The sequence below is a fragment of the Hypanus sabinus genome, chromosome 2 (genome assembly GCF_030144855.1).
Source record: "Hypanus sabinus isolate sHypSab1 chromosome 2, sHypSab1.hap1, whole genome shotgun sequence".
Classification (NCBI taxonomy): Eukaryota; Metazoa; Chordata; class Chondrichthyes; order Myliobatiformes; family Dasyatidae; genus Hypanus; species Hypanus sabinus.
Window position 1 is genome coordinate 140293544 of NC_082707.1, and position 27747 is coordinate 140321290.

General features: G+C 40.3%; 1 protein-coding gene across 3 annotated transcripts in view; it reads right to left on the reverse strand.

The window, feature by feature from the left end:
• stxbp6 (syntaxin binding protein 6 (amisyn)) overlaps nucleotides 1-27747 on the reverse strand; it is a 340603-nt gene that overhangs the window by 134984 nt on the left and 177872 nt on the right. For all 3 annotated transcript variants that reach the window (XM_059956015.1, XM_059956035.1, XM_059956026.1), the window contains one exon: nucleotides 3252-3382. In XM_059956015.1, the coding sequence (XP_059811998.1) occupies nucleotides 3252-3382 (131 nt within the window). The remainder of the gene's footprint in view (nucleotides 1-3251; nucleotides 3383-27747) is intronic.

Below are 27747 nucleotides of genomic sequence, written 5' to 3' on the forward strand. Positions count from 1 at the left end.
TATACTATATACTAAGACAAACGTTTGACTGATGCTAAATAATGCCGGATGTACCTGTTCCGACTTACTTAGTAAGAGAACTTACGATTTTTTTCGATCTCGATCCACAATAACCCATTCACATCCTCCTGTATACTTTAAATCATCTCTAGGTTACTTATAACACCTAATACAATGTAAATGCTATATAAAATAGTTGTTATACTGCATTGCTTAGGGAATAATGACAAGAAAAAGAAGTCCGTACATGCTTGAAGAACAATTGCTGGAAGAGCGTGCGGAATTCACGGATAAATAGGGCTGACTGTATATCTGTCTTGCACTTCCCTCATTTTTCGCAGAAACTCCAGCCATTGCTATTCTGCTGTCCTTCCTGCTAGTGTCCCTTTCCAGTCAACCTTGGCCAGTTCCCCTCTCATGTCACTGTAATTTCCTTTATTCCACTAAAATACTGATACATTGGAGTTTCGTTTCTCCCTCTCAAATTTCAAAGTGAACTCAACCATATTGTGATCACTGTTCCCTAAGGGTTTCTTAACCTCTCTTATCACCTCTGGATCATTGCACAACACCCAATCCAGCACAGCCGATCCCCTAGTTGGCTCAACAACAACCTGTTCTAAAAAGCCATCCCTTAGACATTCTACAAATTCTCTCTGGAGGTCCAGTATTGGCTTGTTTTTCCCAGTGATTATCATGGCATTGCCCTTATGACATGCTTTTTCTATCTCCTGCTCTAATTTGTAATCCACATCCCAAGTGCTATTTGGAGGCCTGTATACAACTGCCATTAGGGTCCTTTTACCTGCCATTTCTTAACAACCCATAGACACTTTTCAATCCTATGTCACCCCTTTCAAATGATTTAATATTATTTCTTATACACAGGGCCGCACCACCCCCTCTGCCTGCTAACCTATCTTTCTGATACATCGTATATCCTTGGATGCTCAGCTCCTAATGGCTGCCGTCCTTTAGCCAAATTTCAGAATTGCCTACAATGTCAAACTTGCCAATCTGTAGCTGAATTTCAAGATCGTCTGTTTTATTTCTTATGCTGTGTGCATTCAAATACAACACTTTCAATCCATTATTTATTGCTTTCTATTTTAACTGCACCACATCTCTATTGTCCTGTAACTCATCTCACTAGCTGTGATTATGCCTCATCTCCTGCCTGTCCTTTCTATCATTCTGTTGCACACTATCTCCGATTTATTTCTGTTTTCCCCTTCCTCAGCCCTATCACTCTGGTTCCCATCCCCCTGCATAGTAGTTTAAACCCTGTCACCAGCTCTACTAAATCTGCCTGCTAGGTTATTGGACCCCTTTGAATTCAATCTGACACTACAGATCTGGTACATATCTGACATTACAATAAAAATGTTGCATTCAATTGTTTTTGAATGTCATATGCAGTGAAACACTAGTAACAAAAATAGTCAGAGATAAAAGGGACAGTGGAATCCTTTGCTTTCTATGCATGCTAAGGATCATGGAGTGTCCATGACAATGGACCAACATTCAAATTCTCACATTCACTCCACTGAAAGATGCTAGTCAGCTATCCTATGTCAGTTATCACAGAGTGTGAAAGATGGGATAGTGATTGCAGGGGAAATATGTATAGCATTAAGAAAGAGGATGTGCTGTAACTTTTGAAAAGCATTAAGTTAGATAAGCTGCCAGGACTGGATGAGATATACCCTAGGCTATTCTGGGAAATGAGGGAAGAGATTGCTGAGCCTCTGGCGATGATCTTTTTGTCATCAGTATGGACATGAGAAGTACCTGAGGAATGGAGATCCTTAGAGGGAGGATTTCTGAGTATTTGGAGAGAGATAAGCTGATTAGGGATAGTCAGCATGGCTTTGTCAAGGGCCGGATTGTACCTGATGAGCCTGATTGAATTTTTTGAGGATGTAACAAAACACATTGTTGAAGGTAAAGCAGTGGACGTAGTGTATTTGGATTTCAGTAAGGCACTTGATAAAGTCCCCTGTGCAAGGCTCACTCATAAAGTAAGGAGACATGGGATCCAAGGAGACCTTACTTTGTGGATCCAGAATTGGCTTGCCCACAGAAGGCAAAGGGTGGTTGTAGATGATTCGTATTCTGCATGGAGGTTGGTGACCAGTGGTGTTCTGCAGGGATCTGTTCTGGGACCCCTCCTCTTTGTGATTTTTATAAATGACCTGGATAAAGAAGTAGAAGGGTGGGTTAGTAAGTTTGCTGATGACGCTACTGTTGGGGGAGTTGTGGACAGTTTGGAGGGGTGTCAGAGGTTACAAAGGGACATCAATAAGTTGCAGAAATGGACTGGGAAATGGCAGGTAGAGATTAACCCAGATAAGTGTGAAGTGATTCATTTTGGTGGGTCAAATTTGAAGACAGAATATCGTATTAATGGTAAGACTCTTGGCAGTGTGGAGGATCAGAAAGATCTTGGGGTCCGTGTCCATAGGACACTCAAAGCTACTGCATAGGATGATGATGTTGTTAATAAGTTGTATGGTGTGTTGGCATTTATTGACCACGGGATTGTGTTCAAGAGCCATGAGGTAACATTACAGCTATGTATAACCTTGGTCAGACCCCAATTGGAGTACTGTGTTCAGTTCTGGTCAACTCACTACAGGAAGGATGTGGACACTATAGAAAGAGTGCAGAAGAGATTTACAAGGACGTAGCTTGGATTGGAGAGCATGTCTTATGAGAATAGGTTGAGTGCACTTGTCCTTACTCCTTGGAGTGGTGGAGAGTGAGAGGTGACCTGATAGAGGTGTATAAAATGAGGAGAGGCATTGATCATGTGGATAGCCAGAGGCTGAAATGGCATAGTTTTAAGGTGCTTGGAAGTAGGTACAAGGGAGATGCCAGAGTTAAGTTTTTCACACAGAGAGTGGTAGGTGAGTGGAATACACTGCCAGTAACAGTGGTGGAGGCGGATACAATAGGGTGTTTTAAGAGATCCTTAGATAGGTACATGGAGCTATGTGGTGGGGTAACTCTAGGCAGTTTCTAGAGTACGCTACATGGTCGGCACAACATTGTGGGCTGAAAGGCCTGTAATGTATTGTAGATTTCCACATTCTGTAGCAATTCAGAGTCCAGGCAAACCAATAACAATAAAATTAACAGAAATATACTTTACAACTTATTAGGAAAGTTACAAAAAGTTCACTTTAAACAAACATGAAATTGGTGAACTAAATGCAGATTCAAATGCACTATTCCTTCACTAGGCTCACCTTGTTGGGATCTATACCATTCACTTGTCGAAGCTGCTCGAGCGTCCACTGTGACCTTCGCACGAAGGACGATGATCCTTCAAAATGCTTGACCTTAGTTATAGAAACCAATGTAGGTTTCTTATTGGTCACTGCAATAAAATAGAAAAGACACCAGTCAGTCACATATTGGCAGCAATTTAGAAAGCCTGCAGACAACATGCCCAATTAAGTAAATGGCAAATTGATTGACGGCAGTAATACATAGCATCTATGTTATATTCAATAACGTAAGAAAATGACGACTTTATCAGGTTCATTGCATTATGGTCCACAGGGCCAGTTGGATGCAGATAAGGAGCCTGATGACTCTATGTATATTAGGAACAGCTTTTTAATATGATGTAAATCATATTAATTTTTTAAATGTCTTGCACTGCACTCTTGCCATAAAACAACAAATTATCAATGTATGTCAGTAATAATAAGCTTGATTCTGAATCTCTTAGTAGCACTTCAAAGTTAGCTGTTCCACCTTTTTCAACTTTGTGTCATAAGCCTTCCTTTATGGCACAGACCAGCCTGCCTCAACGGAATCAACGCATCACTTCTTCATTATGTTCCTACCTCATCCAATTATTTCAGGTGTGAACAAGCCCCACACTTGGCCTCCTTTCATTCTCCTATACACAGGAGACATCTTCACAGTATGCTGCCATCACTTTGTTAAACTTTTCTTGCTCAATGATCTAATAGTCAGTAAAGACATAGGCTGACTATTTAGCTAGTAACATTTCACCACAACGGATAATTGTTGATTAGTCAAAGCATTAAGGGATAATGGGAGAAGGCAGGGGATCGGGGGCGAGAGGAAAATTGGATCAGCTGTGATAAAATGAAGGATAGACTTGATGGGCCAAATGGCTTAATTCTGCTCTTATACCTTTATTTTAATTTTCTTTAATTCAACATGAAGATTTAGCTAGCTCCAGCACCCCTCCAGCAGGCCAAATTAATGCTCTACCTTTCCTTCTTGAATGTTAACTCTAAACTATGCGCTCGCATGACATTCGCCTCAATCACTCCCTCCAAGTCTCTGTGCTCCACTGATAACTGATCTTTTTCAGTTCCCCTTTTGTATGGACACCTCAATATTGTGGCCATATCCTTGAGATAATCCCAGGAGCAAGCATCCTCTGAGTGAGTGCTCTTTGCACCTGCACTACCAAAATGAGTAACATCACATTTCATGCTTTTATCTGCCAATGATCTGGAAATAACTTTATTAAGACTTGATCATCTTTCATTAGTTTATTCCAGTAACAGACCTGTGGTCTTTAAGTATTTATCACTAAGTAGGATACAGTCATTTGATCATTGGCTATGCTGGGTCACATATAAATGGCATCAATTCCTTTCCTTCACTTATTTCCCTGTAACTTACTCTGTCATTCCCATCAGTTTCATGCACCTGTACTTGGGGTAATTTACAGAGCCTATGTCTTTGGGATGCAAGGACCAGCTGGAATACCTATGGGAAAGCAATGCAACCAGAAGTAAACACCACACAGACTGAACAGGGAGGCAAGATCACTGGAGCTAAGAGACAACAACGTTACCTATTACACTACTGTACTGCCTGAAATGTATTCTCGAGCTTTTAAGGCATCAAAACTCAAACTCACTTCCACTGTATCTTATCAAATTGTACTTCTCAATAGTTCTTTATCCATCTGATTATCATTTTCCATGTCACTGTGAGCCCAATAGTGGATGTCATGAACAAGATTCCAAATCTCCCGATTGCAGCCCCTTTCGTATTCTCTCTTCACCCACTTCATTTTGATTCTGGCTGAACAGCAGAACATTAAAAATGGCTGGCTCGCAGGGCAGAGCACATTCAATTTAAGCTCTTTCAAGTTACTAGATCATTTTTTTTTAAAGTCTCCTTGAAATTTAGTCACTCACCATAGTCTTTCTCCATTTCCCAGTGCCTGGATGCTTTTTATTTCTGCAGTGACATTTTAATATATCAACTCATTAATAACCTAAGGGGGAATACTGCATTATTATCTTCTCAGTCTGACTTCAGCACTGATGCCTGCATTGACTTCAAAATACTGCAAGGAACACTGGTTTTACAGACAATAGACAATAGGTGTAGAAGTAGACCATTTGGCCCTTCGAGCCTGCACCACCATTCTGAGATCATGGCTGATCATCTACTATCAATACCCGGTTCCTGCATCCCCATATCCCTTGATTCCGCTATCCATAAGATATCTATCTAGCTCCTTCTTGAAAGCATCCAGAGAATTGGCCTCCACTGCCTTCCGAGGCAGTGCATTCCAGACCCCCACAACTCTCTGGAAGAAGAAGTTTTTCCTTAACTCTGTCCTAAATGACCTACCCCTTATTCTCTGGTACTGGACTCTCCCAGCATCTGGAACATATTTCCTGCCTCTATCTTGTCCAATCCCTTAATAATCTTATATGTTGCAATCAGATCCCCTCTCAATCTCCTTAATTCCAGCGTGTACAAGCCCAGTCTCTCTAACCTCTCTGCGTAAGACAGTCCGGACATCCCAGGAATTAACCTTGTGAATCTACGCGACACTTCCTCTACAGCCAGGATGTCCTTCCTTAACCCTGGAGACCAAAACTGTACACAATACTCCAGGTGTGGTCTCACCAGGGCCCTGTACAAATGCAAAAGGATTTCCTTGCTCTTGTACTCAATTCCCTTTGTAATAAAGGCCAACATTCCATTAGCCTTCTTCACTGCCTGCTGCACTTGCTCATTCACCTTCAGTGACTGATGAACAAGGACTCCTAGATCTCTTTGTATTTCTCCCTTACCTAACTCTACACCGTTCAGATAATAATCTGCCTTCCTGTTCTTACTCCCAAAGTGGATAACCTCACACTTATTCACATTAAACGTCATCTGCCAAGTATCTGCCCACTCACCCAGCCTATCCAAGTCACCCTGAATTCTCCTAACATCCTCATCACGTGTCACACTGCCACCCAGTTTAGTATCATCAGTAAACTTGCTGATGTTATTCTCAATGCCTTCATCTAAATTGTTGACGTAAATCGTAAACAGCTGATTGTTTACGTTGATAGTGAGCGGTACTATTTTCACTGATTTGTCTGGTGGAACCCCACTATATTTATAGCATTATGACATAAGAAAACCTCTTAATACTGCACTTGGACATACTGTAGTCAAGGTGAAATTGTCGGCATTAAGAAAGATTGGAATAAGCAACAGAAAACAAGGAAAACTAAAATTTGGGTAAAAGAAATGCCACCACAGAAGCTGTGCAATAAGGAGAAGAACTAATTTAAGATTTTGTTCAAAACACCATGGGAGACAAATTGATAAATATTACTTTATAAAAGAAACTTATTAAGTCAGATATTTTTAACAATGTTGTAATTGGAGATTCCATGAGTCAGAAGTCCATGTTACATTTCGGCAGTATCAGAGATGCCAGAGCCAGACTTCTTAAGAATAGGAATGAAAGAATCCTAAATTTAAAGCTCAGAAGATCACCATGATATAAAACATAAAATAATGAACTATGCAAAAGACAACAATACACTTCAAAAAGCTATACAATAGTTTGTGGAATAGGCTCCCACATGGCAATTAAAACACAAGGAGGGGAAATACAAGCAGGAGGATATAATCCAGGAAAACAGGAAGAGATCTGGGGTACACATTATTGAAAGAGGTAGATCGTGTTGAGGTGGCGGCTAAAAAAACCATTCAGAATGCTGAAATTCTATAGAGTACCAGAGTAAGATCGTGAGAACACGGGTTGGATGGGGACAGTGGGAGTATCATTTCGAGGCCTGGGTATCACATTTTAGGAATGATGTAAAAGAACTTAGTGACTTATTAGAATGGTTCCAGGGATAAGTACTTACTGTTAAGTGGAAAGAATGAAAAGGCTGAGGTTGTTCCCTCAGCAACAGAGGTTGCAGTCAGAAGGTCTAATGAAGGTATTTAAAATCAAAAGCAAGTGTACTTAAGAAGCAGTTCCTGCTGGCAGCAAGTTTAAGCATTGTTGGTGATAGTAGCAGAGGGAAATTTAATTGTGGTTGGTCTTCAAAGGGCACTGGATAAGAATTTGAAAAGAACAAGCATTCAGTTTACCCTTTTCTAGGGAGAAAATAAATTAATTGGAAAAAGTGCAAAAAGAAGTTAAATGGATGTTACCAGGACTAGAGGGATTCAGTTGTTGGGAGAGATTAGACAGACTTGGTCTTAGTCATTGGAGCATAAGAGACTGAGGGGATGATCTCAAATTGGTACATATACAATTGCAAGATGCATAGAAAGGATGACTGGTCTTTTTTTCCAGGGCTAGGAAAGCGAAAACTAGAGGATATAGCTTTAAGAACATCTTTTCTTTTCAAATCTTTTTATTATTATTATCCAAAATACAAGAGTACATCAAAGTAAGTAACACTTACAATGTCTCAAAAGAGAAAAAAAACAATACTAAGGATTGAAAAATATGGTGACATTAAAAAAAAAGAAAAAACAAACCTACTAAAGCAAGAAAGAAGAGAGGAAAAAAAAGACCCCATGAGGTGTTCAACCCCGGAGCTGTGCGTCACATCAAAAGACATCACAAAAAAAAGACCCATTAGGGTGTTCAACCCCGGAGCCGTGCGTCACATCAAAAGCTTCTAAAGATAAACATCAAACCGCCAGCAAAAAAAATTATACCAAAGTTTACAACTAGATCATGGAGAAAATCTAACAATTAACTCAAATGGTAATAATGAGCAAATGAACCCCATCTTTCCTCAAAATCAAACATAGGTTTGAATGTTCGACTTCTAATTTTCTCCAAACTAAGACGTAACATCAATTGAGAGAACCATTGTGACAGAATGGGAGTCGACATATCCTTCCATTTCAGCAGAATGGCCCTCCTAGCTATCAATGTAACAAACGCAATAACATGTTGGTCGGACGAAGAAATACCACAAATATTTTGAGGTATTATTCCAAATAGCACAGTTAATTTGTTAGGTTGTAAATTAATTTTAAGTGCTTTAGAAATTGTAGAAAAAACTGACTTCCAAAACTGTTCGAGTATAGAACAAGACCAAAACATGTGTGTCAGTGTAGCTGTCTCAGTTTTACATCTATCACAATAACTATCAACATTAGGAAAGATTTTAGACAATCTCTCCTTCATCAAATAATAATGATGTAAAATTTTAAATTGAATCAATGAATGGCTAGCACAAATCGAGGAAGAGTTAACCAACTTCAAAATCCGTATCCAGTCCTCTGTTATAAAAGTCAAATTAAGTTCCTTTTCCCAATCTTGTTTAATCTTAAAGAAAGGATGCTTATCCCATTATAATAATAAATTATAGATTCTTCCAATGGAACCCTTCATCAAAGGGTTCATACTCATAATAGTATCTAACAGGTCGGCCTCTAATATGCAAGAAAAATTACTTAAATATTTTTGTAAGAAATGTCTATCTTGAAGGTATTGTAAGAAGTGTGAATATGAACGAGTGTATTTATCAACTAATTGTTCAAAAGACATCAGTCAATCTTCTTTAAATAGATCCAAAAAAGAATTAATACCTTTATTTTTCCAAAATAAAAAAATTGGATCACTCAAAGAAGTCTTAAAAAATAGTTTTGATAAATTAAACCACAAAGTTTAAATTGGAAATATTTATTAAATGTTTTAGATAAATTTGGCTTTGGTGTTAATTTTAATAATTGGACTAGAATGATATATAAAATTCCTAATGCTACTGTTGTTACAAATAATTGTAGATCCCCTTTTTTTCAGCTTTCACAGGGTTGACAGCTGTCCATGAAGACAGAGTTGTCCATGAAGTCCTTTGCTATTTAATTTAATATTAGAACCCCTTGCTATTGCCCTTCATGAAGCTAAAGATTTTCATGGGATTCTGACGATTTACTGGTTTACATATATAATCCTGAGGAATCTATTCCTGCCTTGCTAAAATTATTCAATGAATTTGGAGATTTTTCAGGGTATAAAATTAATTTTAATAAAAGTGAACTGTTTCCTTTAAATGTATCTGTTTCTATATATGATAATACTCCTTTCAAAGGTATGGATTCCTAAGCGTTATAATCACTAAAAATCTATATAAGGATCTTTATAAAGCTAATTTTGTTCCCTTGGTAGATTCTATGAAGTATTTATTTAGCAGATAGAACCCGCTTACATTTTCACTTGCTGGCCGCATCCGTATAGTCAAAATGATGATTTTACCAAAATTTTTATATTAATTTCAGAATATCCCTGTTTTTTTGACTACGAAGATTTTTGATCAAATTGATTCTATTATCTAATTTTTTTATTTGGAATGATAAAAGACCAAGAATTGGTAAATGTCACTTACAAAAATTGAAAAAGGATGGATGTCTTGCTTTGCCCAATTTAAGAATGTATTACTGGGCTGTTAATGTGCGATATATGTCCTTTTGGTTATACTGGGTTGATAAGAACAAGCTGCCAATTTGGGTAGATTTGGAATTGACAGCTGTGAAACAGTTTTATTTAACCTCGTTATTGGGAGCTGCTCTACCTATATGATGCACCATCAATAACTCTCGGAGACGGGAGGTGAACAACAGGCTTTTATTAGCAGCAAAAGTGACCACAACATCCTGGAGACTGAGGGAGGAACAGTGCCTCCAATCGCCTTTATACAGGGGTCTGTGGGAGGAGCCACAGGAGCAGTCAGCAGAGGGGTGTGTCCAGATATGTATACACATTGTTTACCACACTATACAATTAGCTAAAGTTGCTAATTTAAATTTATACCCTGTGATTAAGTATTCTTTACAAATCTGGCTCCAGTTCAGCTTTAAAAACATCTAACCTATTGTTGCCTCTCATAATTTTATATACTTCTATCAAGCCACCTCTCAACCTCCAAATCTCCAGACAAAGAAATCCAAATTTGTCTAACTTCTCCTAACTAATCCAGACAACATCCTGATGAATCTCTCCACATCCCCCCAGTAGTGTGGAGATCAGATCTGCACACAGTACTCCAAATGCGGAACACAGGACGATGATGCCTAATGGCAACTCCTTTGCTTGTATCTTCAGAAACAGCTCTATTTCTATCTTCGATATCTTTTCTTTCTCCTTTTCAAGGTTCTTTTAAAAACCCTGACCTGTAGTTACACGCTGACTTTGGTTCTTTGCAGAATTGAGACCCGCTTTTGGGGCCTTATGACCAGTATGTATGTCGGTATGTCAAGGAGGTGGCCTGGAAGACCAGCGTACCTTCAGGGTACTGGATTTTCATGGCTTTGGAGGCAGGCAGATTCGAGGCTGGTGCCGCCACCTGATGCCTCGTGGGAGACGGAAGATCGCAAACAGTGAGCTAGCTGCTGGCTACGTGCCCAATGACACAACAGACTTTTAACACCATATATCAGCTTTGTTATGTCTCCCTTCTCACTGTGAAATGGGGACATCTCATTTTCCTGAGGGAGAGGGAAGGGAAGAGGGAGTCAGCCTGTGGTATGTCAGATACCAGGTGAATGAGTAGTCTTTAGGGTACTGCAAGTCTGTGTCTTTATTGATGCTTTGCTGCACACGAGTGCTCGGTGGGGGGTGCCGATGCTTTTTTGCTGGTGTGGGAAGAGCAAAAATTGTTGCTTATTGTTGTTTTGCTGTTGCTTATGCATGGGAGGGGGATCTGGGGCACGCCTCTGTGTTTGTGGATGTATGCGAAGTAAAATAATTTCTGGATGTATATTGTATTAATTTCTCTGACATTAAATGTACCTATTGAAACCGAAGTTTTATACAGCTGCAACATGACATCCCGGCATTTATGTTTGCACCTCAAGTGATGAAGGCAAGTATGCACGTGTCTTCAGCACCTTATCTACTGGTGTTGCCATTATCAAGGAGCTATGAACTTGTACCCAAGAGTACTGCTGGTAACTCAAGTAATGAAGCAATCTACACCTCCATGCAGCAAGATGTAATTAAAATGTAAACCTCAACTGAAAAGCAACAGTGTTTATGTGAGACATGCTGAAAAATAACCATCTTTCCTTGACATTCAACAATATTGCCTTTGCTGAGTACCCATACCATATAAAGGTTGCTGTTGTAACTGCTTTCACCATCTTCCCTGGAGGGTGGTCAGTGTACAGAAATTTAATTTTTGCAAAACAAAAGCAGGACCTTCAACTCTCAATATCCACACTGACCATGAATTACCTGTCTATACTAATCCTATTGTCAGTGCTTGGTCCGCCACCTTTCATTGCCTGGCAATTCACGTGCTTGTCTTCAAACTTTTTAAATGTTCTCAGAGCACTCACCTTCTACAACCACTTAGGATTACATACCAGATTTCGATCACCTTCTGGTTTTAAAGCTGTTTCTGCAAATCTCCCCTTCCGATTTACCACCCCAACCCACCCACCCTTCCACTCCTCACCCTAAACCTAGGCTCTTTAGTTTTTGACTCCTACCACGGAGAAACTTTCCCATTTTCCACGGACCCTCTCAATTTTATATACCTCAATCAGGTCCCCCCTCAACACTCCATCCCAGGAAACATATGGTGCAACATCTATGTACTTCTCCAACGTAATCAGCTTCTTTCTACTGTGTGTTGGCCATAACTGTACACAATATTTCAGCTGTAGCCTGATCACAAAGTTAAACAATGAGCTCCTTGATCTAATATTTATAACTCTCCCTTCGGCTAGCAGCTTAATATAGCGGATGATAGCCCCCCGCCCGACCAACCTTAAGAAATCTCATTCAGGTGGATGCTGCGCAATGTGTCCCCGTTACAAATCAGTGCCATGAAATAAAAAACAGTATGCAATATGTGATTAAACAATTGAGATTTATAATTCTTAATTTGACTATATGGTTAGTAAAGAAAACAAAAAAAGAAAAAGGGCCCATTCTCATGAAACAGTCTCATTCACAATGTTGGAGCTCACGGAAAAGGACATTCGTCCACCATCAACCTCCTCCAATTGTCACCGCCCCTCTGACTCTTGCTCCAAATCCACTCCATCCGAGGTCTACCAACTCACTCCATTTGCATCTTCTGTCCTCATCTCTCCTTGGCAAAAGACCGCAAATTCCTGGCTCCCAGACACACAAGACTAGGTGAGTGTACGCATTCGGCACGGACTAGAGGACTGAGATGGCCTGTTTCCGTGCTGTATGCTATAAGGTTATAAGAAAGGACAACATTCCGCTCATTGGCTAGTGTGGCCTGTTATCTCCGGTCATAACCCAAACATTGCTGCAACAGGGAAACCATTACCTCAGCAGTGGCACATTACAGAGAAGCCATTACATTAGCAGTAAAACCTTACAGCGTGTTACATATTCCACACTCCAGATAATGAACACAAGTATCCCATATATCTTCCTCAACATCTTATGTACCTACTCAGTCATTTTCATAAGTTCTTGGACACTAAGATCCTTCTGTTCCTCAATACTTCATTGGGCCTTATCTTTATATTCATCATAGTGTTTGACCCTCACTAACTCATTGTCTATTTCTTTCCTTTCAACTCAAAACTATCTTACTGCAGTTAATTTTCAGTTAAGACATCTGCTTCTATTCCAATTGATCCTGCTATTCCCTTTTTTTTGAAATCTGCATATTCCCTATCTCTGCCATATTGATTCCATCTGTTCCTCATGATCTATTCTCCTCTAGGGATCCTTTGTAATACCAGTTAAGAAGAGAATCCCACCCCTTTCACCATTGTACATCCTTGCTTCAAAACTCACACAAACGTGCCAGAAATGCTCTCATCCCAGAGCAAAGTTTAGCCTTCAGCTGTTCATCTTGGATAATGGGAAGAAATTCAGAAATGATCAAACTTAGTCTGGAGCTTTTTAAGTACCAATCTGTTGAACTTTATATACTGTACAGTATCCCTAGCTTACCTTATACAGATTATTTTAAACTGCACACTTGTAGATCAGGAGACACTTGACTTGAATCTACATTCTAGTTTCTTCCCTTGCCCTTTCCTGGAATTCCATTTTTTTTAAGGAGTCTGACTTTGTTCAATTCCTGATTTACCCCTCAAAAAAGATTCCAATCCAGTGCAGTTTTCAGTAGAAAACCCATCCTTAATTTTTAAATCGTTACTTTTTTTGCAAGGTTCCTGCTAAATACTCAACTGCTTAAGGGAAGAAATACTTCCATGGTAATTAGTTACAGCTTTAACAATTCCAATGAAATTCTTATGACCATGCTGCATGTTATTCTTGCATATTTCTCGTGCTTACCAGTACCAATGTCAATCCAGTTATTCAGCCACTAGAGAATTCAACTAATTTTATCAGCTCTAATTCTTGGTGGTTTTGCAACTGACATGGTTGGACTGAGTACCACTTTATGGACTACACCCCTCAATATTACTGTTTCTGTTCCTAAGATGGCGCTGGTGACACACGGTGATGTTTTACGGGCAACTTACAAAATTCTTAAATATTCTTCTTCTGAAATATTCTCACTGCTATCTGCAGCCTGTAATTTCATTTTAAGCAATGTACTTTTGATCCATCTTAACAAAGTTGTGATTTCTCTATCTTCTGAAGGACTGGGTGGACTTAACTCTCGGGAATGCAGGGGATGACTCCAAGTCAGATTAAAACAGCGGCATGTTCCTCTACCCAGTATTTTGACAGCAAATGTAGTGTCACTAGAGAACAAGATTGAGGACCCAAGAGCAAGGCTGCAGTATTGGAGGGAAAGAAGGGATTGCTGTGCTCACCATGGACAAGCCAAATGTGTCAGTAAGACCGGAGGGCTTCTCAATACACAGGATGAACCAAATTTCAGATTTGAAAAAGGCAAAAGGTGATAGGCTCTGTTCATGATAGACTCTTCAAGTTGCTCAGAAATAGTGGTTTTGTCACACTCTTGCTCTCCTGACATGGTACATCTAATAATTAAGTGACGACCATTCTACCACCAAGAGAGATCCCCTTCATGATCCTAACAGCAATTTACATACTGCCAAAGGCCAACCCTCAAGGTATTGAAAGCAGCAATTAGCATACAAGGAAAAGCCTAACCCAAAGCCTTTCAGCAAATTCAATCAGGCTTGTTTGGAAAAAAATCTCTGACCAATTATCACCAACAGATTGTCCTTTAACGGTACCAACATGCTTGACCACTGTTTTACTATACAGTAATCAGGAATGCCTACCGTTCCATTTCTAATTCGCATTTTGGGAAATCTGATCATTTGGTGTCATCCAGGATCACCTGGGATCTGAGAATACAGATCTATAATTCCTAGGGAAGAAAGCTTTTGGCCCATTGGCCTTCATAAACTATTGCATTGAGTACAGGAGCTGGCAGGTTATGTTGAAATTTTTTTAAGACATTGGTGGAGCCTTATTTGGAGCATTCTGTGAAGTTTCGGTCATCCACCTACCTTCTGGAAAGATATAAATAAGACTGAAAGAGTGCAGAGAAAATTTACAAGGACTTTGCCAGGACTTGAAAACCTGAGTTACAGGGAAATGTTGATTAAGTTAGGACTTTATTCCTCAGAATGTAGAAGATTGAAAGCAAATATGATAGAGCTATATAAATGATGAGGAGTAGAGATAAGGAAAGCACAAGCAGGTTTTTTCCATCCAGATGTATGGGAGAAGGAAGAAAAAGACAGTAAAGTTTTTTGTACTGTTAAAGATAAACAGAGGAAGAGGTGGAGAATTTCTTAAATGCATTTATTTTAATGCTAGGAGCATTATAAGAAAGGTGGATGAGCTTAGAGCATGGATTGATACCTGGAAATATGATGTTGTAGCTATTAGTGAAACATGGTTGCAGGAGAGGTGTGATTGGCAACTAAATATTCCTGGATTTTGTTGCTTCAGGTGTGATAGAATCAGAGGGACAAGAGGGGATGGTGTTGTGTGGCTTGTCAGAGAAAATATTACAGCAGTGCTCAAACAGGATAGATAAGAGGGCTCATCTAGGGAAGCTATTTGGGTGGAATTGAGGAATGGGAAAGGTGTAGTAACACTTATAGGGGTGTATTATAGACCACCTGATGGGGAGTAAGAATTGGAGGAGCAAATTTGCAAGGAGATAGCAGATATTTGTAGTAAGCACAGGGTTGTGATTGTGGGAGATGTTAATTTTCCACACATAGGCTGGGAAGCCCATACTGTAAAAGGGTTGGATGGTTTGGAGTTTGTAAAATGTGTGCAGGGTAGTTTTTTGCAGCAATACATAGAGGTACTGACTAGAGAAGGGGCAGTGTTGGATCCTCTTTTAAGGAATGCAATAGGTCAGGTGACAGAAGTATGTGTTGGGGAGCACCTTGGGTCCAGTGATCACAATACCATTAGTTTCAATATAATTGTGGAGAAGGATAAGACTGGACCCAGGGTTGAGATTTTTGATTGGAGAAAGGCTAACTTTGAAGAGATGTGAAGGGATTTAGAAGGAGTGGATTGGGACAATTTGTTTTATGGGAAGGCTGTAATAGAGAAATGGAGGTCATTTAAAGGTAAAATTTTGAGGGTACAGAATCTTGATGTTCCAGTTAGGTTGAAAGGAAAGGTTAAAAGTTTGAGAGAGCCATGGTTTTCAAGGGATATTGGAAACTTGGTTCGGAAAAAGAGAGAGCTCTACAATAAATATAGGCAGCATGGAGTAAGTTAGGTGCTTGAGGAATATAAAAAATGTAAGAAGAATCTTAAGAAAGAAATTAGAAAAGCTAAAAGAAGTTACGAGGTTGCTTTGGCAAGTAAGGTGAAAATAAATCCAAAGGGTTTCTGCAGTTATATTAACAGCAAAAAGATAGTGAGGGATAAAATTGGTCCCTTAGAGAATCAGAGTGGGCAGCTATGTGTGGAGCCGAAAGAGATGGGGGAGATTTTGAACATTTTCTTTTCTTCAGTATTCACTAAGGAGAAGGATATTGAATTGTGTAAGGTAAGGGAAATAAGTAGAGAAGTTATGGAAACTGTGATGATTAAAGAGGAGGAAGTACTGGTGCTTTTAAGGAATATAAAAGTGGATAAATCTCCGGGTCCTGACAGGATATTCCCTAGGACCTTGAGGGAGATTAGTGTAGAAATAGCAGGGGCTCTGATAGAAATATTTCAAATGTCATTAGAAATGGGGATGGTGCCGGAGGATTGGCATATTGCTCATGTGGTTCCATTGTTTAAAAAGGGTTCTAAGAGTAAACCTAGCAATGACAGGCCTGTCAGTTTGATGTCAGTGGTGGGTAAATTAAAGTATTCTTAGAGATGGTATATATAATTATCTGGATAGACAGGGTCTGATTAGGAACGCAACATGAATTTGTGCATGGAAGGTCATGTTTGACAAATCTTATTGAATTTTTTGAAGATTTTACAAGGAAAGTTGACAAGGGTAAAGCAGTGGATGTTGTCTATATGGACTTCAGTAAGGCCTTTGACAAGGCTCCGCACGGAAGGTTAGTTAGGAAGGTTCAATTGTTAGGTATTAATATTGAAGTAGTAAAATGGATTCAACAGTGGCTGGATGGGAGATTTTAGAGAGTAGTGGTGGATAACTGTTTGTCAGGTTGGAGGCCGGTGACTAGTGGTGTGCCTCATGGATCTGTACTGGGTCCAATGTTGTTTGTCATATACATTAATGATCTGGTTGATGGGGTGGTAAATTGGATTAGTAAGTATGCAGATGATATTAAGGTAGGTAGCATTGTGGATAATGAAGTAGGTTTTCAAAGTTTGCAGAGAGATTTAGGCCAGTTGGAAGAGTGGGCTGAACGATGGCAGATGGAGTTTAATGCTGATAAGTGTGAGGTGCTACATTTTGGTAGGAATAATCCAAATAGGACATGCATGGTAAATGGTAGGGCATTGAAGAATGCAGTAGAACAGAGTGATCTAGGAATAATGGTGCATAGTTCCCTGAAGGTGGAATCTCATTGGATAGAGTGGTGAAGAAAGCTTTTGGTATGTTGGCCTTTATAAATCAGAGCATTGAGTATAGGAGTTGGGATGTAATGTTAAAATTGTACAAGGCATTGGTAAGGCTGAATTTGGAGTATTGTGTACAGTTCTGGTCACCGAATTATAGGAAAGATGTCAATAAAATAGAGAGCGTACAGTGAAGTTTTACTAGAATGTTACCTGGGTTTCAGCACCTAAGTTACGGGGAAAGGTTGAGCAAGTTAGGTCTTTATTCTTTGGAGCGCAGAAGGTTGAGGGGGTACTTGATAGTGGTATTTAAAATTATGAAGGGGATAGATAGAGTTGACGTCGATAGGCTTTTTCCATTGAGAGTTGGGGTGATTCAAACTAGAGGATGAGTTGAGAGTTAAGGGGCAAAAGTTTAAGGGTAACATGAGGGGGAACTTCTTTACTCAGAGAGTGGTAGCTGTGTGGAATGAGCTTCCAGTAGAAGTGGTAGAGGCAGGTTTGATATTGTCATTTAAAGTAAAATTGGATAGGTATATGGACAGGAGAGGAATGGAGGGTTATGGGCTGACTGCAGGTCAGTGGGACTAGGTGAGAGTAAGCATTTGGCACGGACTAGAAGGGCTAAGATGGCCTGTTTCTGTGCTGTAATTGTTATATGGTTATATGGCTGTGTGAGACTACAACTAGAAGTCATGGGTTAATGGCGAAAGGTGAAATGTTTATGGGGAGCCTCTTCATTCAGAGGGTGGTGAATGTGTGGAACAAACTGCCAGTGAAAGTAATGTATGCAAGTTCAATTTCAACATTTAGGAGAAATTTGGATAGGGGTATGGAGGGTTATAATCCAGGCGCAGGTCGAATGAACTAGGCAGATTATTTATTCAGCACAGACTAAATGAGCCAAAGGGAGTATTTCTGTGATGTAGCGTTCTATTGCTCTAAAATCCTAATTTTCAGTACATAATGGCACCAAATCAATGTAAGCTTTTCCTTAAAACAGAAGTCTGACATTATAAATTATTGTGAATCCAAATTACTAGTCGTTTATTGAAGTCATCTATTTGGTGCTGGATATTCTTTGAGACATCTCATTAATCAGTAAATTTCAAGCTCAATTTGTTCAATGTGCTTTTAGCTTTTAAAGTAGCAATCCCTTCTGCAAACTCTAAGAAATAACGATGCTATGGGGTAAAACAAAACACAGAAAAGTATCTTCAGTGTTGTAAATCCTAAAACAGAAGCTCTAGGAATATAATAAAACAATCTATTTTCTGCTGGCACTTTTTCCAATTTCATTTGTTCCAACACAGTGCACAGTTGCTGCAGTACAGTGCAAATTTGTAATACAGAGACGATGATACTCAATTGGAGTCTGTGGAACATAAAATTTGTGTGCAGGTTAAATCTATTGGCAAACCATTTCACAATGGTCAGCTGTAAAGCATTTGCCATTTACGATGTATAAAAACATTAATTGCTTAAGTACTAAAATGCATCCCTGGGATTTTGAAAAGCACTATCTTTGGAGTTTATCCTTGCTTATTAAACAGAATTATCTCTAGACTACTATGACCAGGATTAACACAGTATAAGCTGTCATTCGGGATTCATTTTCTGTTGAAAATGTTTCCGAATACCCAATCTTTTCACCATGCTTTCACATAACTTCTAACATTTGACAGAAAAGAAGGAAAATTATCATGCCTATAGCAATTAGCTCATTTGGACAGGGTTATTTATTGTAGCAAACACGCCTTTTGTAATAGAAAGTACAAATGGAAATGGACATTTCCTTTCATCACTAGGCTCCACAATAGTTGTGAAAAAAGATGTGGAAAGACATGAACGCTTAATTAACAGGGGTCAAAATAAATGAAAATGGCTGAGAAGCAGATTTGCTTTATACAAGCACAGGACCGTCAGACTTCCTTATCTCCACCATTGCAAGGTAATCTTATTGATTTTACTTGCTAACAGCTTGCAATATAATTAACTATCATCTCCTTCTACACTATCTTCTTCTTCAAACTGTCTTGATGACCTTTGTTTCTGTCCTGTTTTCCCTCACCTTTGGCTGTTCTAGAAGTATATTTCTTAAGAAGTGGTTTGAGCCGAAAAAATTGCTGCTGCTTTCTTTAGGGAGGAGTTGCTGATGATGGCAGAGCTTAGTGATTGTTGACTTGCTTATTTGCCCAAATTAGGTGGCAGAGCAAATCAAGAAAGAGGAAGAACTTATGAAAATATGATCTGTTACTTTCATGAATTTGAAGGACTTGCAGCAGAGAAAGAAATTCCACAGCAATGTTCTTCCAATGAGGAGTCTTCTAGCAGACACACGTGAATTGAATTGACTTTATTTCTTACATCCCTCCCATACATGAGGAGTAAAAATCTTTATGTTACCTCCATCTAAATGTGCCATGTGCAATCACAGTAATTTATAATAATTTATAATAAATAGAACAGACAATGTAATATAGAGTACACTCATATCAGCATGAGTTCATCAGTCTGATGGCCTGGTGGAAGAAGCGGAGCCTGTCGGTCCTGGGTTTTATGCTGAGGTACTGTTTCCCGGATGGTAGCAGCTGGAATAAATTGTGTTTGGGATGACCTGGGTTCCCAATGATCTTATGGGCCCTTTTTATACACCTGTCCTTGAAAATGTTTTGAATCATGGGAAGTTCATAACTACAGATGTGCTGGGCTGTCTGTACCACTCTCTGCAGAGTCCTGCGATTGAGGGAAGTACAGTTCCTATACCAGGCAGTGATGCAGCCAGTCAGGATGCTCTCAATTGTGCCCTGTAGAAAGATCTTAGGATTTGGGGACCCATACCAAACTTCCTCAACTGCCTGAGAAGAAAGAGGTGCTGTTGTGCCTTTGTCCACCACACAGCTAGTACCTACAGACCACATCAGGTCCTCGGTGATGTGAATGCCAAGGAACTTGAAGCTGTTTACCCTCCCAACCCCAGATCCAGTAATGTCAATAGGAGGTAGCCCATCTCCATTCCTCCAAACCAAAATAACAAACTATTATACCTCAGTCAAGAAATTATAACTGAAGTTCTGGATTAGCTCCCTCTGACATCAAAATATTAGTCTTTCTTGGAAGATTGGATCACAAGGCATGCTTCACATTCAATTGCTTCCCTACACTTATCACAGTCATTTAACTCTACCACCTGCAGATAATACGTCATCTCGTGCCCTATTAAGTTGAGTTTGCTCCTTCCAATGTGAAACACTGCAATTTCCCACCTACTTATATTTAGTACGTAGAAATGTTACTGTCACGAACTCACATATACATGTCAAACTGAAAACATTAATAAATTTTTAAATACATATTCTGACTGTTAGATTCAGATCAAAGACAGATGAATTTATTTATCACATGCATATTGAAACAGATAGTAAAACATAGCATTTGCACTAACAACCAAAATAATCTAAGAATGTGCTGAGGCAGCCCTCAAGTAATGCCACGCATTCCAGCACCAACATAGCATACCCACAACATCCAGCAGAACAGTAACTAAACAACATAGGCAAAAAAAGTCCCCTTCCTCCATCACATCCACACACCTGCCCACACAGGCAGTCCTTCAACCCCCAGGACAGGCCAGGTCTCCAGCCTCAACAGGACTCACAGACTAGCAGATATCAGCCTTTGACTTCCCCAGAGGAAGTGGGAATCTCAGGGCTTCAGCCATTGGGCTTGTACTTCTGGACTTCCAACTAACCTTTGGGCTTTAATCTTCAGTACTGATCCCAGGACATACCAATGAAGAGGCCCCCGACTCCCGTCATCTAACTCCACCTTGTCAATTATGGGATCTTGAAATCTGGGCTTTGAACTGTAGGCTCGCTGACTCTCATACCTCAGGGTGACCAGTGCTTGTGCCTCCTACCTGCATGAAGGGTTTTGACCTGAGCTATCAAATGTTTACTTAATTTTCCATAAAGGCTGCATGGCCTGCTTAGTTTCTCCAGTATTTTGTGTGCATTGCTTTGATTTCCAGCACTTGCAGGTTTACTCTTGTTTATGATTTGAATACCACACTGCGAAGTCGCATCCTGGCTTGCCTACCCTGAAAGAGTTTAAATCTTCTCTTTGATGGGAGTTCTGTGAAACCTTCTCTCACTGCTCCCCCTCTGTGATCTCTAACTTTTGAATCCCAATGAAGGGCTGAGAAATAATAACTATTCCTGAACCTCGTGGTATGAGTCCTGAGGCTCCCAGCATGTCCTGGGTGGTAGGTGTCCCTGATGATGGATGCTGCTTTTCTGCAGCAACACTTCATGTAGATGTACTCAGTGGTGGGAGGGCTTTACCTGTGATGGACTAGACGGTATCCACTACTGTTTGTAGGATTCGCCATTCAAGGGTGTGGTGTTTCCATACCAGGTTGTGATGCAGTCAGTCAATATACTCACCACGACACACCTATAGAAATTTGTCATAGTTTTAAATGTCATGTCAAATCTTTTCAAACTTCTAAGAAAGTAGAGGCATTGCCATGCTTTTCTCGTAATTGCACTTGCATGCTGGGCCCAGGACTGTTCCTCCAAAACAGTAACATTGAGGAATTTAAATTTGCTGACCCTCTCTACCTCTGATGAGGAATCACTCAAAGACCTCTGGTTTCCTCCTCCTGAAGTCAATAATCAGCTCCTTGTTTTTGCTAAGAGGTTGTCATTGAGGCACCACTCAGCCAGATTTTCAATCTCCCTCCTACATGCTGATTCTTCAGCACCTTTGATTGGGCCTATGACAATGAAGTCATCAGCAAACTTGAATATGGCATTGGAGCTGTGCTTTGTCACACAGTCATAAGTGTAAAGCAAGTACAGCAGAGGGCTAAGCGCAGAGCCTTGCAGTGCACCAGGAGATGTGGAGATGTTGCTACCTATCTGAACTGACTGGGGGCTGAAATTGCTCAAGGAGGTACTGAGGCCGAGGTCATGAAGCTTATTGATTATATTTGAGGGGATGCGATGGTATTGAATGCTGAGCTGTAGTCGATAATGAGCATCCTGATTCATGCATCTTTGCTATCTACGTGTTCCAGGATTGAGTGACGAGCCAGGAAGACGGCATCTGTTGAGGACTTGTTGATTCAGTAGGCAAATTGGAGTGGATCCAAACTGCTTCTCAGCCATGAGTTGATATGTTTCATCACCAACCTCTTAAAACACCTAGTCACTGTGAATCTAAGTGCTGCTGGATGATAGTCATTGATGCAGGTAACCACGATCTCCTACGGCACTAGTATAATTGAAACTTGTTTGATGCAGCTGGGTACCTCAGACCGCCAAAGCGAGGGGTTAAAGATCTCAGTGAACACTCCAGTCAGTTCATCAGTACAGCTCTTTAGTACTTGGCCAGGCAACCCATCTTTTCGTGAAGGTTCTCACACATTGGCCTGAGACTGAAATCACAGGATCATAGGGGGCTTTGGGAGTTCATGATAGTTCCTCAATGATTTGATGGTCATAGAGAGCATAGACGGTATTGAATTCATCTGGAAGTGAAACCTATTGTCACCTATGGCACTTGATTTAACTTTATAAGAGGTGAAAGTATTCAAGCCCTGCTACTAATGTCGAGAATCCTTTGTTGATTCAACTTTTAGTCTGGAATTGCCATGTCACCTGTGAGATGGCTTTCAGGACGTCTTGTAACTTTCCTGGTCACCAAACTTGAATGCCGTGTGATAAATAAAGCTAAACTTTCAGTCATTTTGACAATGAAGATGCTGCTGGTTTAAAACTTTGGCATCATCCCTCATCACCACTCCGAACATGAGGAAAATTGGCATCTTTTTCAAACTTAGTTTATCACTGAGGCAACTAAAAGCGCCTTCGTGGTGCAGAAAGAAGCTTTGTTCCTTTCCAGAGACCCCAATACAAAACCAGTCTTACAAAGTTCCCGTCAATTTGAAATGTGACAGTAAGGATCTTGCTCTTTGATATGGGCATCTTGAGTAGTGCTGTTGCCATTACCCTCTCTCTTTTACCAGTTCCTCATTTCAAATTCTTACCCTTTCATCATAACTGCAAAAAGGAAATGATAAACAATAAGGGTTGAGACTTTGCAATTATTAACTTGTTTTATTTCCGGTTTTTACTGTTTCAAATGATTGGAGATGGATCAGAAATGGGAGTTCTGCTCCATTCTCTGCAGATGTTATCTGACCTGTTTAAGACATACAGCATTTTAATTGTTTTTGTTGAAATTTCAGACTCCAGGAACTGCAGCATTCTGCTTTTAGATAACTTAAAATGTTTTAATTCCTGTAGGTGTCACGCATCTGTTCTCTGCCTGCATTGATGGTAGCTAGTCACGTGGGTGGAGGTACAGTAAAAGTGAAGGGTTTTGTTACATACAGTATTCGTGCTTAGCTCTCAGCAGTTTAGTTTCAGTTCTGTGGACTGACGGATGTTATATCTTTTGCTGACCACTTAATTAGGCTTAACTTCACTTAATTACATCACTTAACTCTACCTAGCTGTCATTAAGTCTGCTTAAGTACGTTTAATATCGCTAGACTTAGTTTCATAAGTTTCATCTCTTCAAGATTATATGTTTTGCTAGTTGCTAACTAAAGGATTGAATATATTTCTCTGACTTTGTGGATCATTACTATTGGATCAATTGGAGGGCATGTCAAACAAGGATAATTATGCACTGGGGTAGCTGGCAGCAACCTTGGTTAGTTAGAATTTGCTGCTCCACTTTTGTCAACCAAGATTTCGAGAGTTATATCAAAGAAGCATCAGCGTTCGGACACGTCAGTGAAATTAGATGCACCGCAGTCAGGGGCAGCTTGTGGCAAGCAATGACCTTTTGTTGATCCATGCTGTGCGATGCGGTTGGAACAGCTTGGAATGGTCATCGCGGACGATAAGCTCAACAGTTTGGTGCGTGCCTAAGAGTTCGGCACTTGGTTCTGTTGAAATGCTGAAATACTTTGATTGCCAACATCTGAATTGAATGCTGTTGTTCTGTCTGGTTCACGAACAACTGCAAGCAGTGACCTTGAAGCTAGGACTAAACGAGAAATTAAACCTGCAGGGAAAGCTTTGAAACTGGGATGGGGGAAGGGAGAGGGAGGGAATTACCAGAAGTTGGAGAATTCAATGTTCATGCCAAGGGGCTGAAGACAACCTGGTGCGGCCTCCTCTACATCGACGAGACCGGACACAGATTGGGGGACCGCTTCATCGAGCACCTCCGCTCCGTCCGCCACGACAGACAGGATCTCCTGGTTGCCACCCACTTCAACTCTGCTTCAAATTCCCATTCGGATATGTCCATAAACGGCCTCCTCTACTGCCATGATGAGGCCAAACTCAGGTTGGAGGAGCAACACCTCATATATCATCTGGGTAGTCATACATTCATCCACACAGGTTTTATTAAAGTCGGGAACAACTGCAGCATACTCTTCCAAAGTCAAAGATATATCCCTGAATACGGACCAGATCACTGATTTAAAGCAGTCCTGTAGGCACTCCTGTGCTTCCCTTGTCCATAGCTTCTTGATCCTCAGTACTGGTACTACAATCTTCAGTCTCTGCCTATACTCAGAGAGTAGAAGTACAGCCAGGTGATCAGACTTCCCAAAGTTATGGCATGGAAGACCATGGCAGGCATTCTTGATGGTGGAGTAACAATACTCCAATGTGTTGTTTCCTCTGGTACTGCAAATGATCTGTCGATGGTAATTGCCAAGTGATTTTTTCCAACTGGCCTGGTTCAAATCCCCAGTGGTGAAGGCATTAGGGTGTACTATTTTGTGCATGTTGATCCCGTTTCTCAGATCATCTAAAGCCTGATTGTCATTGACCTGAGGTGGAATGTACACGCCACCAAAATGATCATGGAAATCTCATGTGGTAGGTAAAATGGATGACACTTAGTTGTAAGATATTCCAGGGTCTGGTGAGCTGAATCAGAACAGTACTGATATATTTGTGCACCAAAAGCAGTTGATCATGAGCCATACTCTTCCACCTCTGCTTTTGAGAGACTCTAGAGTTCTATCCTGATGGTGTATAGTAAATCTGTCCATCTGAATCGCTGCATCCTGTACATAAGAGGTTAACCAGGATTCTGTGAAACAGAGGACACACACACACACATATAGATTATTTTACCTTGTTCTACTTCAATGCACTGTGTACTGATTTGATCTGTATGAACAATAGCAAGACCAGCTTTTCACTGAATCTCAGCATATGTGACAGTAATGAGCCAATACACCAATATATGCATTTTCCTTTAAATGCTTACTGTAAATGCTTATAAATACAACAGGTAAAATACAATAGGTTATACTTGGTTGAAAATATTTGTAATGCACAATGTCTGTAACCCATGTCAATAGCTTATTGAGATGGCTATTTTATACCAAAAATGTCATTCTTTTTTTAAAAAATGCTATACATTCAATACTCAAACACCACCTATAAATTCATCAATGACACTCACAATTTCAGGTGGCAATGAGGTGGCTTAGAGGGGCCAGAAAGATTGCTTGGTTGAGTGGTGTCACAACAACAACCTTCTACTAACATCAGCCAGACCAAGGATCAGGCTTTAGGAAGGGAAAGTCAGGAGAACACATACCTGTCCTCATTGAGGGGTCAGCAGTAGAAAGGATGAACAGCTTCTAGCTCCTAGACATCAACATCTCAGAAGATCTATCCTAAGTTTAACATATTGATGCAATCATGAAAGCAGCATACCAGCACTCAACTCCACTAGGAACTTCAGATATGATATGTTACCATTGACTACAGAAATTTCCTAAAGATGTACACTGGAGAGCATTCTGACAGGTTACATCACAGATTCGTGTGGAGCCTCCATTGCACAGAATCACAGCAGGCTGCAGAGGATTACAGACACAACTCTCCCTACCACTGAGAACATCTTCAAAAGGCAATGCCGCAAGATGGCAGTATCAGACATTAAGAGCTCCCACCATCTAGGACAATCTCGTTATTGAGATTGTCGGAGCTACAGGAACCTGAAGACTAAAACCGAGTAATTTGTACCTACGCTCCATCGGCCAGAACAAGTGGGATCTCCCAGTGGCCACACGTTTTAATTCCACTTCCCATTCTGATATGTCCATCCATGATGAGGCTGCACTTAGGTTGGAGGAACAACACCTTATATTCTGCTTGGGTAGCCTCCAGTCTGATGGCATGAACATCGATTTCTCAAACTTAGTGTAATGCCCCCCACACCCCAACTTCACCACTTCCCATCCACTTATCCCTTCCTTACCTTATCTCCTTGGCTGCCCATCGCCTCCCTCTGATGCTCCTCCCCACCTTTCTTTCTTCCATGGCCTTCTGCCTCTTTCAACAATCAATTTTCCAGCTCTTTACTTCACTCCTTCCCTTTCTGGTTTTACCTATCACCCTGCGTTTCTCTCTCCCCTCCCCTACCTTTCAAATCTATTCCTCAGCTTTTTTTCTCCCGTTTTGACGAAGGGTCTCAGCCCAAAACATCGACTGTACTCTTTTCTGTAGATGTTGCCTGGCCTGCTGAGTTCCTCCAGCATTTTGTGTGTGGCTCGAATTTCTAGCATCTGCAGATTTTCTTGTTTCCCAGTGACTTTGGTTCCTTCGCCACTGCACTTCTGAACAGTGCATGAACCCAAGAAAGCCATATTTTGGTATTTTTTAAATAATATATAGATACTGCCACAAAACAACTAATTTCAGCTAATTTCTTAGTGGTAATAAATCTGAGAGGATGTTTCCTATAGTGGGGGACTCTAAAACCAGTTGGCACAGACTCAGAATAGAAGGACACCCATTTAGAACAGAGATGAAAAGGAATTTCTTTAGCCAGAGGGTGGTTAATCTGTGGAATTTATTGTCACAGACAGCTGTGGATGCCAAACCATTGGATATATTTTAAGCAGAAGCTGGAAGGTTCTTGATTAGTCAGGGTGACCCTATTTCAAAGGTTCTTGATTCGTTACAGGAGAAGGCAGGAGAATGGGGTTGAGAGGGATAATAAATCAGCCACCATGGAATGGCAGAGCAGACTCGATGAGCCGAGGAGTTAACTCTGCTCCTATGTCTTATGGTTCTGAGCTGCTAAGTTATACAGAAAATTTAACTTTATTAATTGGATACAAGTCAAAATACAGCTGTGGTATTAGTGGTGGCAAAAGTACAAAATGGAGCAAATTGAAAGTGCATTCTGATTGAAAATATCTTAACCCTAAACTTCTGCCATGGCATGTAGGGACATCAGCTGATGTTTATGTACCACGCCTCAGTGCAGGATCTTGATCCAGACCCATCCTTTGACCTGCATAGATGCTGAGTTCTGTCTATATTGATGCTGTCTGACCTGCTGAGTTCCTCCAGCAGTTTATTTTTAAGCCTCTTAACTAGTTCACTGATTCTTAGTGAATGTTACTGCCAAACATCTGTGGAATTAGTTGATAGCCATCCACATGAGTAATTAACATAAATACTCTCCAAATTATCTGG